Below are 19,425 nucleotides of genomic sequence, written 5' to 3'. Positions count from 1 at the left end.
AACCTTCTCTGCTCTAAGGAGAACCACCCCAGCTTCTCCAGTCTATCCACGTAACTGAAGTCCCTCATCCCTTATCCCTGGAACCATTCTTGTCAATCTTTTCTGCACCATCTCTAAGGCCTTGACATCCTTCATAAAGTGCGGTGCCCAGAATTGGACACAATACTCCAGTTGAGGCCGAACCAGTGTTTTATAAAGGTTCGTCATAACTTCCTTGCTTTTGGACTCTATGCCTCTATTTATTAAGCCCAGGATCCCGTATGCTTTTGTAACCGCTTTCTCAACCTGCCCTGCTACCTTCAACGATTTGTGCACACATACCCCCAGGTCTCTCTGTTCATGCACCCACTTTAGAATTGTACCCTTTAGTTTATATTACCTCTCCTCGTTCTTCCTACCAAAATGAATCACTTCGCACTTTTCTGCATTAAATTTTATCTGCCACGTGTCCGCCCATTCCACCAGCCTGTCTATGTCCTCTTGAAGTCTATCACTGTCCTCCTCACTGTTCACTATACTTCCAAGTTTTGTGTCATCTGCAAATTTTGAAATTGTGTCCTGTACACCAAGTCTAAGTCATTAATATATATCAAGAAAAGCAGTGGTCCTAGTACCGACCCCTGGGGAACACCACTGTGTACCTTCCTCCAGTCCGAAAAACAACCGTTCACCACTACTCTCTGTTTTCTGTCACTTAGCCAATTTCGTATCCATGCTGCCACTGTCCCTTTTATTCCATGGGCTTCAACTTTGCTGGCAAGCCTATTATGTGGCACTTGTCAAACGCCTTTTGGAAATCCATGTACACCACATTAACCGCATTGCCCTCATCAACCCTCTCTGTTACCTCATCAAAAACTCAATCAGAATCAGAGCGGCCAGGCCCGGCGGATGTGCGACCAGGGCCCCAGCACCAGGAAACCCAGGGTGCAGCGCCTCCCCCAGACAGGAGAAACCACAACTGGATCGACAAAGCAGAGCCGCCAATCCAGAGCCGGCTTGTATCAGGGCGGGCGCTGGATGTGGAAGTCGGTCCCTGGCCGCCTGTGTAGGTCTTTTTGTTGCTTCAGTTTGAGGTGGAGTGGAGATGGAGGAGAAGCTGCTGGGTTTAACCCCCAGTACTTCTGAGCCCAGGAGGACACAACAATTTCCAATGTGAGACTGTCAAGGGAGGTGGATTCTGGGGGAGATTAAGTTGCTAAGCAGACACTGTCCGCACAATGTAAAAGAGTATTGTTTTAGGAACAAGTATTTCTGTATAGGCTTTTAATCCAGTTTACATCTACAGATTTGTTTTAATTCATTCTTGGGATGTGGGCGTTGCTCGCAAGAGCAGCAAATATGGCCAATCCCCAGTTGCCTGTTGAGAAGGTGGTGGTGAGTCGCCTTCTTGAACTGCTGCAGTCCGTGTGGTGAAGGTACTCCCACAATGTTGTTCGGTAAGGAGTTCCAGGATTTTGACCCAGCAACGATGAATATATCTAAGTCAGGATGGTGTGTGACTTGGAGGGGAACTTGGAGATGATGGTGCTCCCATGCAGCAGCTGCCCTTGTCCTTCTAGGTGGTGGAGGTCGCGGGTTTTGGAGGTTCTGTCAAAGTTCTGGTGGAGTTGCAGATGTATAAAGTTCCTTTCCTTCGCCCACTCCCCCCCCACTCCCACCTCTCTCCCTCGCTCCTCCCATAGAGGCCAGAGTCCGGGTGGCGAATTCCCTTCCCTGAGGGACATTAGTGAACCAGTTGGGGTTTTACGACAATCCAGCAGCTTTCATGGTCACTTTTTCCCTAGTGCCGGCCCCACAAATGACCAGAATCATTCAGCTCAATTTCACAACCTGCCTCTTTAGTGGGCTCTCACTCATGCTCCCTGTTTTATATTAATTTTACAGGGTATTAGAAGGGGAGGATTTGCAGACGGTAATCTCAGACCAAACATCACGTCAAGATCTGACAGAGTCACTCGATTCATCAGATCTGAATATCACCGGCCTCTGAACATGGAAGCAAAGAGCACCGTTCACAGTGGGGAGAAACCATACATGTGTTCTGTGTGTGGACGAGGCTTCAGCCAATCCTCTGGCCTATCGAGACACAAGCGCAGTCACACCGGGGAGAGGCTGTTCACCTGCTCTGAGTGTGAGAAGGGATTCACTCAGTCATCCACCCTGCTGAGACACCAGCAAGTTCACACTGGGGAGAGGCCGTTCACCTGCTCTGTGTGTGGGAAGGGATTCACCGAGTCATCCAACCTGCTGAATCATCAGCGCGCTCACACTGATGAGAGACCTTTTAACTGCTCGGACTGTGGGAAGTGCTTTAAAAGTTCCAGGGAACTGACATGTCATCAACATGTTCACACTGACGAGCGACCATTCAAGTGCTCTCACTGCGGGACTGGGTGCAGGCAGTCACCTGACCTCACTGTACACCAGCGCACTCACACTGGGGAGAGGCCGTTCACCTGCTCTGTGTGTGGGAAGGGATTCACTCAGTCATCCAACCTGCTGAGACACCAGCGAGTTCACAAGTGACTGCAGGGGTTGGATTCTGCTGTTATTGCTGCTGTTAATCACATCCAGGACTGAACCATGTTCATTCTGACAGTTGGGGTTTGTTTCTGCTGATGTTAATAACTCCTGTAACTGGGCTGGAATTTAATATTCTGGATAGATGTCAAATAAACCAGCTTTATTTTAAACATATTGTTGCAGATATTCTTCCTTCCCACCTGAGTGTTTAGCATCACCTGGCTGGAGCTCAGAAAGGACAATCTGGGAGAGGATCGTACAGCGGGAACAGAACTTCAGCCTGGACACAGTCCTTCAGGGCCACACTGAGAGGGGCAAACGGCACTTTGGTCTTTCTCGTCTCTCTTCACTGACAGCAAAGTCACCATGCGGGTTAATCTCGAGGCCTGTGAGAAACGTGTCCCAGCCGCTCTCTGCCATGGTTCAGAGCTCCTAGGCATGGAACAGAAGGCTCCTTTAGGAATGTATCCCAGTGCTTTTCTTTTAATGGCCTTATTAACCTGTGTCGCTACTTTTAGTGATTTGTGTATCTGTATCCCGGGATCCCTCTGCTCCTCCAGCCCATTTAGACTCTTAGGGGAAATTTGGTGGCGCCCCCTTTGGGTCGCTAACGTCGCTGGGGCTAATTTTAGCCCCCCGAAAAAGTTAGCACCCCTGTGCATTAAATTGAGTGGTAGCGCCCCAAGCAGGAGGCGGGGTGCTACTGGAAGCGCTCCCCTCCCTCTTGAGGCGCTACCAGTGAATTTCGCTTCGTGCAACAGCACCACGCCCGTCGGCACATAGCACCACGTCACAGCAGACCTCTCTCCCTGATTAAAGGGGAGGGGCCTAGCACTGCGCACACCGGGCCCTGCTGGACCACTGGGGAGTGGGGTGTCGGATCAAGAGGAGCGCCGGGCTGAGCGATTGCGGCCGACACCCCGAAGAAGAAAGGGGAAGGGGGCAGGTGCTGGCAGTCGGCCAAAATAAAAAGTAGCCACCCGACACCTGCCCTTTAAGTGGCGTTGCCGCGGCTGCAGTAATGACCCCTGACCCTGTCGGACATATGGTCCGGCGATAGGTCAGGGGTTGCAACCCAAGGTTGCAGCCAGGCTGCTGCGCACGGCGATGACATCATTGCCGGCGGTGCAGTGCCACAGGGAGCTACCGGCTACCGCCGCCGCTAACCTCCCGCTGAATATCGCGGGAGGCGCAAAGCAACCCAATTTCACCCCCTTGTTGTCCAAGTAGTGAGTGGCCTCCTTATTCTTCCCACCAAAACACACCACCTCACACTGATCTACAGTGAAATTCATTTGCCAATTACACGCCCATTCTGAAATTTATTAATGTCTTCTTGCATTTTGTCTTCCTCAGAATTAACTGTACCTCCCAATTTGGTGTCATCAACAAACTTTGAAATTGTTCTTCTGATACTCGAGTCCAAATCGTTTATGTAAATGGTGAACAACAGTGGTCCCAGCACCGATCCCTGTGAAACACCACTTTCCCACCTTCTGCCAGTCTGCGTAGCTACTCCCAACCCCTACTCTCTGTTTCCTGTTTTGAAACCAGCTTGCTATCCATAAACAGTATGTAAGATCGACAAGATGACCCAGGTCAGGCCGTGTGGAGTGAAGGGCCAGGCAGCAGAATGGATGGAAAGATGGCTACATAACAGAAATCAGAGGGTTGGAGTTAAGGGAAGTTTGTTGCGATCTTTCCATCCATTCTGCTGCCTGGCCCTTGACTCCACATGGCCTGACCGTGGTTATCTTGTAGACCGTACATACTGCAGACACAGTGCACCAGTGGTGGAGGGGGTGGATATTGAGTCCTGTGGCAGGGGCGCCCCTGACAGGGTTACAGACCCTCCAGCCACTGGAGAGACATGGAGAGCTGAGCTCGGCAGCATTAGTCCTGTTTTGTCTCCTTTGGAGACCAGGTGTACGAGCAGGGTGAGCGCAGCCTTCACAGCAACCACAATAAAATTGTTACAGATGTGAAGGAACTTTGTGCACTGGACCACAAACAAAGTATGTGTGTCGATTATTGTCTGACTACAATAATGTTACATTTTAAAAGTGCTATATAAAGGTAAGTTGTTGTTGTTGGTCTGAGTTTGCGGTGTGTAAATGCTGCCCTTCTCACAGCCTGTAAAAGGAGTTTACAAAAGCCATCACTGAGTCCAGGATAGAAATTGACAAGATTCTCCACTCCTGGTTCCTGGCCAAGGGGGCCGCGCATGCGCCCTGCTGCCCACTGAGCCTCTCAAGATGGCGGCCGTTACCCCGGGCCTGTCACCGGGAGAAAGCCCCGCAGCTGCCGCCCCGCTCGGGGCAAACGCCCGGCCCGGAGGTTCTTGTTCGGGGCCTGAGGCCCACCCCGGGTGTTTGTGAAGCGGATAATGTTGAGTGTTTTAATAATGGGGCCTGGGGCCGCACTCGGGGTGTGAGCAGCCCGCGTCCCCCCAGGGTTCATTTTTTAAAATTAAACATATTTATTTAAATATGGTAGTACTTGTTACAACTCATCAATTGCATAATAAATCCATTACATTCATTAGCCGCAATAAAACAAAGCCTCAAAAAGCAGCTTTATGGTCAACAATATAAATACAATAATAAATTTTTACAGGTAAATCAATAATGTTTGCAGTACAAACTGCCACTATTTAATAAACCAAGAAAAGAAAGAACCCGTATACGCCAGTCCTACTGGCATCGCTCAATCATTCAGTCATTCATTCCTCCGTTCGTTCGCTCAAGCGTAAATTCCATTGTGCATGTCTGCGTGCGTGCGTGTCATTTGTCTACCTGCGTGCATGCGTGCGTTCATTCATCCGTCCAGACAGGCCTCACGCTCACCCAATAGGATGCCCACTTTCATCCTGGGGAGCGAGGGCCCTTCATTCGGTCGAACGTAAGTTCCATTGTGTATGTGCGTGTATGCGTGCGTATTATTTGTGTCCGCATGTGTGCGTTCACTTGAGCGTTCGTTCATTCGATCGTTCGTACATTGAGGAAAGCTTTAACACTAAATAACACCACAATACACAAAGTCCCATAACCATATCAGAAATCAATTAAAACTTCAAGTGAACTACTTTTAACCAGAAACCCGAAACTTCTTCAACAAAACAAGTAATACCAGTTCTACGCCAGTCCTATTGGCACTCTAATAACTCCTCGTCTTCACTTGATGTTATCTAACCATATAATGTCACGATCCTTGTCCACAGTCTTCAACTTTTCCACAGAAAAAAAGCCGACCACATTCTCAAATCCCGTAAAAGAAGAAAACGACTCCTCAAATTTCCTTCTTCTTGCTGTTATCACTCACAGGACCCAGCCATCAAGACATTCATTATTCCTTGCCGATATTACTTTATTTTCCTCTTTTTCTTTTATCCCGTTCTCTTTTCCCATCTTATGGCCGCTCAAGCACCATACTATAGATGGAAACAGTCTGTCTTTCCTCCACCAAAATGGCGGCACAAACCGGCCCCCATCACCGAGAAAAGGCCTCACAGCTGCCACCAGATGGAGCACAGGCGGGGCCGCTGGAGCTCATTCGGGCCAGAGACCGTTCTTCACCTTTAGAAACCATGCAGCATGCTCACCCACGGCATCTCCCGCCTCCGCTTCTGTCGACCAGCCGCTCCGCCCTAGGCCCCCCTGCCTGGGGTCCTCCGTGCTGGGCCTCCCGCCTAGGACACTCTCCTCTGGGTCTTCCACCCTGGGCCTTCTGCGCTGGGCCCTCCGCAGTGGCATTCCCCGTGAGCAGCCGGGGTGTGGAGCAGCCCGTTCACACAGCACCGAGCAGAGCTGAGCTGCTGAGAATCTCGCAGCCTCCCCCCAGGGTTCATGAACCCGCTCCCTGAGCTCGGGGTGTGAGCGGCCCGCGTCCCCCCGGGGTTCATGAACCCGCTCCCTGAGCTCGGGGTGTGAGCGGCCCGCGTCCTCCCGGGGTTCATGAACCCGCTCCCTGAGCTCGGGGTGTGAGCGGCCCGCGTCCTCCCGGGGTTCATGAACCCGCTCCCTGAGCTGGGGGTGTGAGCGGCCCGCGTCCCCCCGGGGTTCATGAACCCGCTCCCTGAGCTCGGGGTGTGAGCGGCCCGCGTCCTCCCGGGGTTCATGAACCCGCTCCCTGAGCTCGGGGTGTGAGCGTCCCGCGTCCCCCGCGGGTTCATGAACCCGCTCCCTGAGCTCGGGGTGTGAGCGGCCCGCGGCCCCCCGGGGTTCATGAACCCGCTCCCTGAGCTCGGGGTGTGAGCGTCCCGCGTCCCCCCGGGGTTCATGAACCCGCTCCCTGAGCTCGGGGTGTGAGCGTCCCGCGTCCCCCTGGGGTTCATGAACCCGCTCCCTGAGCTCGGGGTGTGAGCGGCCCGCGTCCCCCTGGGGTTCATGAACCCGCTCCCTGAGCTCGGGGTGTGAGCGGCCCGCGTCCCCCCGGGGTTCATGAACCCGCTCCCTGAGCTCGGGGTGTGAGCGGCCCGTGTCCCCCCGGGGTTCATGAACCCGCTCCCTGAGCTCGTGGTGTGAGCAGCCCGCGTCCCCCCCGGGGTTCATGAACCCACTCCCTGAGCTCGGGGTGTGAGCGGCCCGCGTCCCCCCGGGGTTCATGAACCCGCTCCCTGAGCTCGGGGTGTGAGCGGCCCGCGTCCCCCGCGGGCTCATGAACCCGCTCCCTGAGCTCCAGGTGTGAGCGGTTCGCGTCCCCCCGGGGTTCATGAACCCGCTCCCTGAGCTCGGGGTGTGAGCGTCTCGCGTCCCCCCGGGGTTCATGAACCCGCTCCCCGACCTCTCACCTGATGTGTCAGCGGCTGCTGCCAAGGCCCGCGCATTCTCAGCTCACACTGCCCGGGTGATTGACGGGAGCTCCGGACCAATAGAAAGAGCGGGGCGGGGCTGGAGGACCGAGCGGGCGGCGGGTCCTCCAACCAATCGGAGTGTGTGAGGGGCGGGGCTTGCGGCACCCAGTGGGCGGGGCTCAGCCCGGAGCTCCCTCATTGGCTGAAACTCTACATCATTTTCAAACCTGATTTCTCTCAAACTCCAGGAGAAAACTGGGCCTTTCTGTTGTGGCTTTAATGTAAGACAGTTCGCGGAGTCAGGCATCATTCACCCCTAGACCTACGCTGGCCGGTAAAACCCCAGACGATTCCTCAGTAAGGATTCCTCTGGTTCCTCACCATATATTTGTCAGGATACTGAAGCCCAGCTTTCTTACCATCCACTCCTGGAGGCCCCACTCCCTGAGCCTACAACCTTCAGCAGGGTCAGTGCTGGAGTTCCACAGCGGGAGTGATCCCAGAGTAACTGTCGGGATCACACCCCGTGGATGTTCCGGGTCGTGTATTTTTAGTTATCCTGGTGTCTAACACACACACATCAATAAAACAGGGAATTCCTGGAAACACGCTGCAGGTCCTTCTTTATCTGGAGATCAAATGTCTGTTGTATAATTGTACCAGCAGTTAACAGGCTCCTGTGAACTCCTCCCTCTGCTATTTTAATGCAGACTTTCACCAACTTATTTTAAATGGGTTTATTTTAAATGGGTTAACGCCTGCCTTAAAATGGTAGACTGAGGACTGTCACACAAACACGTTAAAACTACGTAGAATAATTACCAGTCATTTTTAGACTGGAAACTTAAACCTGCCGTTTCACTTTCAGTCAGGAACAGATCGCAGTTTGACACCAATCTCTGATTTTACAGCACGTTTCCAGCATTCACCGTTGTTCTTCCCGACTCTAAACACAGTTGTAAAGGAGCCTTCTGTTCTGTGCCTAGGAGCTCTGAACCATGGAAGAGAGCGGCTGGGACACATTTCTCACAGGCCTCAAGATTAACCCACACGGCAACTTTGCTGTCAGTGAAGAGAGACGAGAAAGGCCAAAGTGCCATTTGCCCCTCTCAGTGTGGCCCTGAAGGACTGTGTCCAGGCTGAAGTTCTGTTCCCGCCGTACGATCCTCCCCCAGATTGTCCTTTCTGAGCTCCAGCCAGGTGATGCTGAACACTCAGGTGGGAAAGAAGAAAATCTACAACAATGTGTTTAAAACAAAGCTGATTTATTTGACATATATCCACAATATTAAACTCCAGCCCAGTTATTGGGGTTATTAACATCAGCAGAAACAAACCCCAACTGTCAGAATGAACATGGTTCAGTCCTGGATGTGATTAACAGCAGCAATAACATCAGAATCCAACCCCTACAGTCACTTGTGAACTCGTTGGTGTTTAAGCAGGTTGGATGAACTAGTGAATCCCTTCCCACACACACAGCAGGTGAACGGCCTCTCCCCAGTGTGAACTTGCTGGTGTCTCAGCAGGTTGGATAACTGAGTGAATCCCTTCCCACACACTGAGCAGGTGAACGGCCTCACCCCAGTGTGAACTCGCTGGTGTCTCACCAGGTGGGATGACAGAGGAAATCCCTTCCCACACACGGAGCAGGTGAACGGCAAATCCCCAGTGTGAGTGCGTTCGTGTTGTATCAGTTTCCTTTTGCTTTTAAATCTCTTCTCACAGTCAGAACATTTAAAAGGTCTCTCATCAGTGTGAACAAGTTGATGATCAGTGAGGTGGGATGACTGAGTGAATCCCTTCCCACACACAGAGCAGGTGAATGGTCTCTCTCCAGTGTGAGTGCGCTGGTGTACAGTGAGGTGAAATGACTGCCTGAACCCAGACCCGCAGTGAGAGCACCTGAACGGCCTCTCATCAGTGTGAACACGTTGATGGCATGTCAGTTCCCTGGAAATTTTAAAGCACTTCCCGCAGTCCGGGCATTGATAAGGTCTCTCGTCAGTGTGAACTCGCTGGTGTGACAGCAGGTTGGATGAATTAGTGAATCCCTTCCCACACATGGAGCAGATGAATGGCCTCTCCCTGGTGTGAGTGCGCTGGTGTCTCAGTAGACCACTTGCAATTTTAAAGCTCAGTTCACACTTAGAACATTTAAAAGGTCTCTTATCAGAGTGAACAAGTTGGTGTTTCAGCAGGTGCGATGACTGAGTGAATCCCTTCCCACACACGGTGCAGGTGAATGGCCTCTCCCCAGTGTGAACTCGCTGGTGTCTCACCAGGAGGGATGAAAGAGGGAATCCCTTCCCACACATGGAGCAGGTGAACGGCCTCTCCCCAGTGTGACTGCGCCGATGGGATTCCAGCTTGGACGGGGAACTGAATCCCTTCCTACAGTCCCCACATTTCCACGGTTTCTCCATGGTGCGGGTGTCCTTGTGTCTCTCCAGGTTTGACGATCAGTTGAAGCCTCGTCCACACACAGAACTCGTGTACGGTTTCTCCCCGCTGTGAATGGTGCAATGTTTTTTCAGGCTGTGTAACTGGTTAAAGCTCTTTCCACAGTCAGTGCACAGGAACACTCTCACTTGGGTGTGAGTGTCTCGGTACTTTTCCAGTCACACTGATGTTTGAAATCTTTTCCCACAGACAGAACAGACAAACATTTCTCCTTCCACATTCAAAGGCCGATGATATTCAGGTCCTGATGAATGGAGTGACTCTGTCAGATCTTGATGTGATGTTTGGTTTGAGTTTCCTGTCTGCAAATCCTCCCCTTCTAACATCCTGTAAAAGGAGTTTACAAATGTCATCACTGTAGATAGCAACATAGTAACAGGAGTCGGCCATTCAGCCCCTCAAGCCTGTTCCGCCATTCTATTAGATCATGGCTGGTCTGTATCTTAACTCCATTTACCCGCCGCAGTTCTGTAACCTTTAGTACTCTTGCTTAACAAAAATCTAGTACACTCAGTTTTGAAATATTCCATTGACCCTCAGCCTCGACAGCTTTTTGGGGGAGAGAGTTCCAGATTTCCAATACCCTTTGTGTGAAGATGTGCTTCCTAAAATCACCCCTGAATGGCCGAGCTCTAATTGGAAGGTTGTGTCCCCTTGTTGTGGACTCTCCCATCAGAGGAAACCGTTTCTCTCTATCTACCCTGTCAACTCCTTTAATCATCTTAAACACCTCAATTAGATCACCCCGTAATCTTCTATATTCAAGGAATACAAGCCCAGTCTGTGCAGCCTGTCCTCATAACTTTACATCGAGTTACGGACAGGGTAGAAATTCTGAACAGACAGTACTCGTTTCCCTGGAACATTCTTTCCTCTCTTGCCCCTCCGAAGCCATAAAACCCTCGTCCCACACACTCTCTCATCGCCTCATCCTCGCTGTTTGAAATCCCCATTTATCGCAGGCTCGGATTTTTCTCCATTTAAGAACATAAGAACATAAGAAATAGGAGCAGGAGTGGCCATTCGGCCCTTCGAGCCTGCTCCGCCATTCAATGAGATCATGGCTGATCTTCTGCCTCACTTCCATTCACCGGCCCTATCGCCGTATCCCTTGATGCCTTTACTAGTCAGGAATCTATCGACTTCTGTTTTGAATATACCCAATGACTGAGCCTCCAGAGCCCTCTGGGGTAAATTCCAAAGATTCACCACCCTCTGTGTGAAGAAATTTCTTCTCATCTCAGTCCTGAATGGCCGACCCTTTATCCTGAGGCTGTGGCCCCTGGTTCTAGACTCCCCAGCCAAGAGAAACATTCTCCCAGCATCCACCCTATCAAGCCCTGTAATAATTTTGCATGCTTCAATGAGATCCCCTCTCATTCTTCTGAATTCAAGAGAATACAGGCCTAGTTTACTCAATCTCTTCTCATACGACAGTCCCGCCATCCCAGGAATCAATCTCGTGAACCTTCGTTGCACTCCCTCTATGGCAAGTATATCCTTCCTTAGGTAAGGAGACCAAAATTGTACACAGTACTCCAGGTGTGGTCTCACCAAGGCCCTATATAATTGGAGTAAGACTTCTTTACTCCTGTACACAAATCCTCTTGTAATGAAGGCCAGCATACCATTTGCCTTCCTAATGGCTTGCTGCACCTGCGCATTCACTTTCAGTGACTCGTGTACAAGGACACCCAGGTCCCTTTGAGCATCTGCATTCCCCAATCTTTCACCATTTAGGAAATACTCTGACTTTCTGTTTTTTTCTACCAAAGTGGATAACTTCACATTTATCCACATTATCATCCATCTGCCATGTTCTCGCCCACCCACTGAGCCTGGCGAGATCCCCTTGAAGCCTCTTCACAACGTCTTCGCAACTGACACTGCCACCTAGCTTTGTATCATCAGCAAATTTGGAAATGTTACATTTAGTCCCCTCATCCAAATCATTGATATAAATTGTGAATAGCTGGGGCCCAAGCACCGATCCTTGCGGTACCCCACTAGTCACAGCCTGCCATCCTGAAAAAGACCCGTTTATCCCTACCCTTTGTTATCTGTCTGTTAACCAATTCTCAATCCATGCTAGTATATTACCCCCAATTCCATGTGCCCTAATTTTGTTCACCAACCTCTTGTGTGGGACCTTAGCGAAGGCCTTCTGAAAATCCAGATACACCACATCTACTGGTTCCCCTTTGTCCACTCCACTAGTTACATCCTCAAAGAACTCCAATAGGTTTGTCAAACAGGATTTCCCTTTCATAAATCCATGTTGACTCTGCCCAATCTTACTATTAGTTTCTAAGTGCCCAGTTATTGCATCCTTTATAACAGGTTCCAGCATTTTCCCAACTACTGATGTGAGGCTAACAGGTCTGTAGTTCACTCCTGAAGGTGCTGTGTGATGGTGGGGTTCGGCCCCAGTCACTGTCTGCCCTCCAGTACCTCACCAAGTAGTAATTCTGAGCTGTGAGCCTATACTGAAGGTGCTGTGTGATGGTGGGGTTCGGCCCCAGTCACTGTCTGCCCTCCAGTACCTCACCAAGTGGTAATTCTGAGCTGTGAGCCTATACTGAAGGTCCTGTGTGATGGTGGGGTTCGGCCCCAGTCACTGTCTGCCCTCCAGTACCTCACCAAGTGGTAATTCTGAGCTGTGAGCCTATACTGAAGGTGCTGTGTGATGGTGGGGTTCGGCCCCAGTCACTGTCTGCCCTCCAGTACCTCACCAAGTGGTAATTCTGAGCTGTGAGCCTATACTGAAGGTGCTGTGTGATGGTGGGGTTTGGCCCCAGTCACTGTCTGCCCTCCAGTACATTGCTAATTCTGAGCTTATGAGCCGATACAGCGAGCTGCCAACATTTCGACCATGGGGAGCAGCACAGCCGCCGGCCGTGGATGATTCTGTCTGGCAAAGCTCAAGCCAATGGTAGCACAACAACAACTTTCATTTACATAGCGCCTATAATGAAGTAAAACCTTCACTAGAGCGGAATCAGTCAAAAATGGACACCGAGACAAAGGAGACTTTGGACAATGTGGAAAAGTGCCGAGGTAGGTCCTTTCCACAAAAAGCAGGGCAAATCCAATCCAGCCAATTACCGCCCCATCACTCTGCTCTCAATCATCAGCAAAGTCATGGAAGGTGTCGTCGACAGTGCAATCAAGCGGCACTTACTCACCAATAACCTGCTCACTGATGTTCAGTTTGGGATCCACCACGACCACTTGGCTCCAGACCTCATTACAGCCTTGGTCCAAACATAGTCAGAAGAGCTGAATTCCAGAGGTGAGGTGAGAGTGGCTGCTCTTGACACAAGGCAGCAATTGACCGAGTGCAGCATCAAGGAGCCCTAGTAAAACTGAAGTCAATGAGAATCAGGCAGAAAACTCTCCACTGGCTGGAGTCACACCTAGCACAAAGGAAGATAGTTGTGATTGTTGGAGGTCAATCATCTCAGCCCCAGGACATCGCTGCAGGTCAGCTGTTTCACCAATGTCCTTCCCCTTACCATAAAGGTCAGAAGTGGGGATGTTTGCTGCTGATTGCACAGTGATCAATTCCATTCACAACTCCTCAGTTAATGAAGTAGTCCGTGCCCGCATGCAGCAAGACTTGGATGATATAAGTGGCAAGTAACATTCGCGCCACACAAGTGCCAGGCATTGACTATCTCTAACAAGAGAGATTCTAACCACTGACCCTTTACATTCAACGGCATTACCATCACTGAATCTCCCACCATCAACATATTGGGGGTTACCATTGACCAGAAACTTGACTGGACCAGCCACATAAATACTGTGGTGACAAGAGCAGGTCAGAGGCTGGGTATTCTGCGACAAGTGTCTCACCTCCTGACTCCCCAAAGCCTTTCTACCATCTACAAGGCACAAGTCAGGTGTGTGATGGAACACTCTCCACTTGCCTGGATGAGTGCAGCTCCAACAACACTCAAGAGGCTCAACACCATTCAGGACAAAGCAGCCCGCTTGATTGGCACCCCATCCACCACCTTAAACATTTACCCCCTCCACCACCGGTGTACCATGGCTGCAGGGTGTACCATCTACATGATGCACTGCACCAAGGCTTCTTTGACAGCACCTCCCAAACCCGTGACTTCTTCCACCTAGAAGGACAAGGGCAGCAGGCACATGGGAACACCACCACCTGCAAGTTCCCCTCCAAGTTACACACACCATCCTGACTTGTAAATATATCGCCATTCCTTCATCGTCGCTGGTTCCAAATCCTGGAACTCCCTCTATAACAGCACTGTGGGAGCACCTTCACCACACGGACTGTAGCGATTCAAGAAGGCAGCTCAAGGCCAGCTTCTCAATGGCAACTGGGGATGGGCAATAAATGCTGGCCTTGCCAGCGATGTCCACATCCCAATTCAATTAAAAAATCTAAATAGTAAACCTTTAAGAGGAGTAGAGGAGCAGAGAGAAGTGGGTGTTAGATTCCAGCTAACGCCTTGTCTTATTATTTAATTAATAGGTCCAAGAGTTGAGTGTCAACAACTTTAAGATGAGCAGATTCTCCGTCCTCTACCGTATCTTATATTGATCCATCAAGCAAAGTAAACAGGCAAGTCTCATGTCCGACTAAGGCAAGTTTGTAGGATGCGACCTTCTTTTCCAGAAGCTGTATTTCTAATGGATCCTTCCCTGTCCCAGTGACCATAAACAGCATCTCTCAGGATCCCTTCAAGCATCTTCCCTCTAATCGAGACCACACTAATTCCAGGCGCTGACTTCTCCCTGTTTTGAAAATGGGAATGACGAGAGCTACCTCCAATCTCAGGAAACAATCCCTGACTCTATTGAGCTGTTGATGATACAGGCAAGGGGCTCACAGAGCACTGTCCCAGCTCTTTAAACACCCGTGAGTGGATATCATCTGGACCTGGAGCGCCATCTAATTTCAGATCTCCTATTTTATCCAAGGTGACAATCCCTTTCTATTTTAATGCTTATGATGTTATTGCTCCCTGACCAGTCCCCATTTCTCCCTCATTTACAGACACGCCCTGACCAGTCTCCATTTCTCCTCTATTTACAGATGCTCCCTGACCAGTCCCCATTTCTCCCTCATTTACAGACGCTCCCTGACCAGTCACCATTTCTCCTCCATTTACAGACGCTCCCTGACCAGTCACCATTTCTCCTCCATTTACGGACGCTCCCTGACCAGTCTCCATTTTTCCTCCATTTACAGACGCTCCCTGACTTCCTGTCTGTCCCGGAGTTTGGCGCGGGGCCCCTTTGCTGAGCGAATCGGGAGAAACCGGGAAGCGGCGGGCGGATAATGTTGAGTGTTTTAATAATGGGGCCTGGGGCCGCACTCGGGGTGTGAGCGGCCCGCGTCCCCCCGGGGTTCATGAACCCGCTCCCTGAGCTCCGGGTGTGAGCGGCGCGCGTCCCCCCGGGGTTCATGAACCCGCTCCCTGACCTCTCACCTGATGTGTCAGCGGCTGCTGCCAAGGTCCGCGCATGCTCAGCTCACCCTCTGTTGTTCAGGTTTAAAGGTCCAGCCCCGCCCCTCTCACACTCCGATTGGTTGGAGGACCCGCCCCGCTCTTCCTATTGGTCCGGAGCTCCTGTCAATCACCCGGGCAGTGTGAGCTGAGCATGCGCGGACCTTGGCAGCAGCCGCCGACGCATCAGGTGAGAAAGCTCAGGGAGTGGGTTCGTGAACCCCGGGGGGACGCGGGCCGCTCACACCCCGAGCTCAGGGAGCGGGTTCATGAACCCCGGGGGGCCGCGGGCCGCTCACACCCCGAGCTCAGGGAGCGGGTTCATGAACCCCGGGGGGCCGCGGGCCGCTCACACCCCGAGCTCAGGGAGCGGGTTTATGAACCCCGGGGGAACGCGGGCCGCTCACACCCCGAGCTCAGGGAGCGGGTTCATGAACCCCGGGGGGACGCGGGATGCTCACACCCCGAGCTCAGGGGGTGGGTTCATGAACCCCGGGGGGACGCGGGCCGCTCGCACCCCGAGCTCAGGGAGCGGGTTTATGAACCCCGGGGGGACGCGGGCCGCTCACACCCCGAGCTCAGGGAGCGGGTTCATGAACCCTGGGGGGACGCGGGCCGCTCACACCCCGAGCTCAGGGAGCGGGTTCATGAACCCCGGGGGGACGCGGGCCGCTCACACCCCGAGCTCAGGGAGCGGGTTCATGAACCCCGGGGGGACGCGGGCCGCTCACACCCCGAGCTCAGGGAGCGGGTTCATGAACCCCGGGGGGACGCGGGCCGCTCACACCCCGAGCTCAGGGAGCGGGTTCATGAACCACGGGGGGACGCGGGCCGCTCACACCCCGAGCTCAGGGAGCGGGTTCATCAACCCCGGGGGGACGCGGGACGCTCACACCCCGAGCTCAGGGAGCGGGTTCATGAACCCCGGGGGGACGCGGGCCGCTCACACCCCGAGCTCAGGGAGCGGGTTCATGAACCCCGGGGGGCCGCGGGACGCTCACACCCCGAGCTCAGGGAGCGGGTTCATGAACCCCGGGGGGACGCGGGACGCTCACACCCCGAGCTCAGGGAGCGGGTTCATGAACCCCGGGGGGACGCGGGCCGCTCACACCCCAAGCTCAGGGAGCGGGTTCATGAACCCCGGGGGGACGCGGGCCGCTCACACCCCGAGCTCAGGGAGCGGGTTCATGAACCCCCGGGGGGACGTGGGCCGCTCACACCCCAAGCTCAGGGAGCGGGTTCATGAACCCCGGGGGGACGCGGGCCGCTCACACCCCGAGCTCAGGGAGCGGGTTCATGAACCCCGGGGGGACGCGGGCCGCTCACACCCCGAGCTCAGGGAGCGGGTTCATGAACCCCGAGGGGACGCGGGCCGCTCACACCCCGAGCTCAGGGAGCGGGTTCATGAACCCCGGGGGGACGCGGGCCGCTCACACCCCAAGCTCAGGGAGCGGGTTCATGAACCCCGGGGGGACGCGGGCCGCTCACACCCCGAGCTCAGGGAGTGGGTTCATGAACCCAGGGGGGACGCGGGACGCTCACACCCGGAGCTCAGGGAGCGGGTTCATGAACCCCGGGGGGACGCGGGCCGCTCACACCCCGAGCTCACGGAGCGGGTTCATGAACCCAGGGGGGACGCGGGACGCTCACACCCGGAGCTCAGGGAGCGGGTTCATGAACCCCGGGGGGACGCGGGCTGCTCACACCCCGAGTGCGGCCCCAGGCCCCATTATTAAATCACCCAACATTATCCGCTTCACAAACACCCGGGGTGGGCCTCAGGCCCCGAACAAGAGCCTCCGGGCCGGGCGTTTGCCCCAAGCGGGGCTGCAGCTGCGGGGCTTTCTCCCGGTGACAGGCCCGGTGTAACGGCCGTCATCTTGAGAGGCTCAGGGGGCAGCAGGGTGCATGCGCAGCCCCCTTGGCCAGGAACCAGGAGGAGAGAATCTTGTCAATTTCTATCCTGGACTCACAGTGATGGCTTTTGTAAACTCCTTTTACAGGCTGTGAGAAGGGCAGCATTTACACACCACAAACTCAGACCAAACATCACATCAAGATCTGACAGAGTCACTCCATTCATCAGGACCTGAATATCATCGGCCTCTGAATGTGGAAGGAGAAATGTTTGTCTGTTCTGTCTGTGGGGAAAGATTTCAATCAGTGTGACTGGAAAAGCACCGAGACTCTCACACCCGAGTGAGAGTGTTCCAGTGCACTGACTGTGGAAAGAGCTTTAACCAGTTACACAGCCTGAAAAATCATCGCACCGTTCACAGTGAGGAGAAACCATACACGTGTTCTGTGTGTGGACGAGGCTTTAACCGATCGTCCAACCTGGAGAGACACAAGGACACCCGCACCACAGGGAAACCGTGGAAATGTGGGGACTGTGGGAAGGGATTCAGCTCCCCGTCCCGACTGGAAACTCATCGGCGCATTCACACCGGGGAGAGGCCGTTTACCTGCTCTGTGTGTGGGAAGGGATTCAGTCAGTCATCACACCTTCTGACACACCAGCGAGTTCATACTGGGGAGAGACCGTTCAGTTGCTCTCATTGCGGGAAGAGATTCGGGCAGTTATCTAACCTCACTGACCACCAGCGAATTCACACGGGAGAGAGGCCATTCAGTTGCTCTCAGTGCGGGAAGAGGTTCGGGCAGTCATCTAGTCTCACTGACCACCAGCGAGTTCACACTGGGGAGAGGCCGTTCACCTGCATTGTGTGTGGAAAGGGATTTGCTCGATTAGCCAACCTCTCTAAACACCAACTTGTTCACACTGAAAAGAGACCGTTCAAATGTTCTGAGTGTGAGAAGAGCTTTAAAAGCACAAGAGATCTACTGACACACCAACACACTCACACTGGGGAGAGGCCATTCACCTGCTCTGTTTGTGGGAAGGGATTTGCTAATTCATCCAACCTGCTGACACACTATCGAGTTCACACTGGGGAGAGACCGTTCACCTGCTCCATTTGTGGGAAAAAATTCATTCAGTCATCCCACCTGCTGACACACCAGCGAGTTCACACTGGGGAGCGGGCGTTCACCTGCTCCATGTGTGGGAAGGGATTCAGTGATTCATCCACCCTGCTGAGGCATCAGCAAGTTCACACTGGGGAGAGGCCATTCACCTGCTCCATTTGTGGGAAAAAATTCATTCAGTCATCCCACCTGCTGAATCATCAGCGAGTTCACACTGGGGAGAGACCATTCACCTGCTCCGAGTGTGGGAAGGGATTCACTCGGTCATCCCACCTGCTGAAACACCAGCGACTTCACAAGTGACTGCAGGGGTTGGATTCTGCTGTTATTGCTGCTGTTAATCACATCCAGGACTGAACCTTGTTCATTCTGACAGTTGGGGTTTGTTTCTGCTGAAGTTAAAAACTTCTGTAACTGGGCTGGAGTTTAATATTCTCGATAAACGTCAAATAATTCAGTTTTGTTTCAAACACGCAGTGTGTCGAGTATTTGTTTCCTCCAAGATGAGAGGAGATGAACAGAACTGGAAAATGTTGGAAAAGTAACAGATTTTTAAGCAACTTTTTCCATTTCTGATGAAGGGTCATTGACCTGAAACGTTAACTCTGTTTCTCTCCCCACGATGCTGCCTGACCTGCTGAGTGTTTCTGGCATTTTCTGTTGTTTCAGATTTCCAGCATTCACAGTATTTTGCTACAGAAAATCATCTGGTGGATGCTGATTCGCTCGGATGCTGATTCACTCAATTCCTTCAAGCGAGAGCTGGACCTGTTTCTGGCTGGGGCGAAAATCACCTCTTACAGAAGGTTAGTACTGCAGGGATTTCAGGGCCAGTGTGATCTCCTGGACTAGTTGCGATCACCTAGATGGGTCGGACAGGAATCGGGAAGATTTTTTTGGCCTGGGTTTTTACCTGTATTTTTGCCTCTCCCAGGAGCTCACGTGATTTCGGGAGGGGTGGAGTGTATATATTGTGATACACAAGGTATCGCCAATGTGTGGGACTGGCTGGATGGACCAGAGGGTCTTTACCTGTCCCTCATTGTTCGGATCTTCCATTCACTAATCTGGTCTTTCAAAGGCGGGGCTTTTACCCAGCATTCCCCGCGGTGGGGAATGTGCCGCACCCAGACTGCAGGAGCCCAGTGCGCAGGCGCGGTACCGGAC

At 52.7% G+C, this 19,425-nt stretch overlaps 1 protein-coding gene and 1 pseudogene across 2 annotated transcripts in view; one reads left to right on the top strand and one right to left on the bottom strand.

Moving 5' to 3' along the window:
• LOC147118861 (uncharacterized) overlaps positions 1-19,425 on the top strand; it is a 46,213-nt pseudogene that overhangs the window by 14,664 nt on the left and 12,124 nt on the right. Inside the window, exons 2-3 of the transcript XR_015077870.1 lie at positions 2,134-2,517; positions 17,455-18,555. The product of XR_015077870.1 is annotated as an uncharacterized LOC147118861 (transcript). The remainder of the gene's footprint in view (positions 1-2,133; positions 2,518-17,454; positions 18,556-19,425) is intronic.
• On the bottom strand, positions 8,585-15,301 carry LOC147118862 (uncharacterized). Its single transcript, XM_085984636.1, has 3 exons — positions 15,253-15,301; positions 12,967-13,137; positions 8,585-10,108 (listed from the first exon to the last, which is right to left on the bottom strand). The coding sequence occupies exon 3, from the start codon at positions 9,742-9,744 to the stop codon at positions 8,734-8,736; it is 1,011 nt and encodes a 336-aa protein (XP_085840762.1). The 5' UTR covers positions 9,745-10,108; positions 12,967-13,137; positions 15,253-15,301; the 3' UTR covers positions 8,585-8,733.

The sequence above is a fragment of the Somniosus microcephalus genome, chromosome 4, assembly GCF_052327205.1.
Source record: "Somniosus microcephalus isolate GS21.2 chromosome 4, FLI_Smic_1.0, whole genome shotgun sequence".
Taxonomy (NCBI): Eukaryota; Metazoa; Chordata; class Chondrichthyes; order Squaliformes; family Somniosidae; genus Somniosus; species Somniosus microcephalus.
This window is presented reverse-complemented; position numbering and strand designations above follow the sequence as displayed.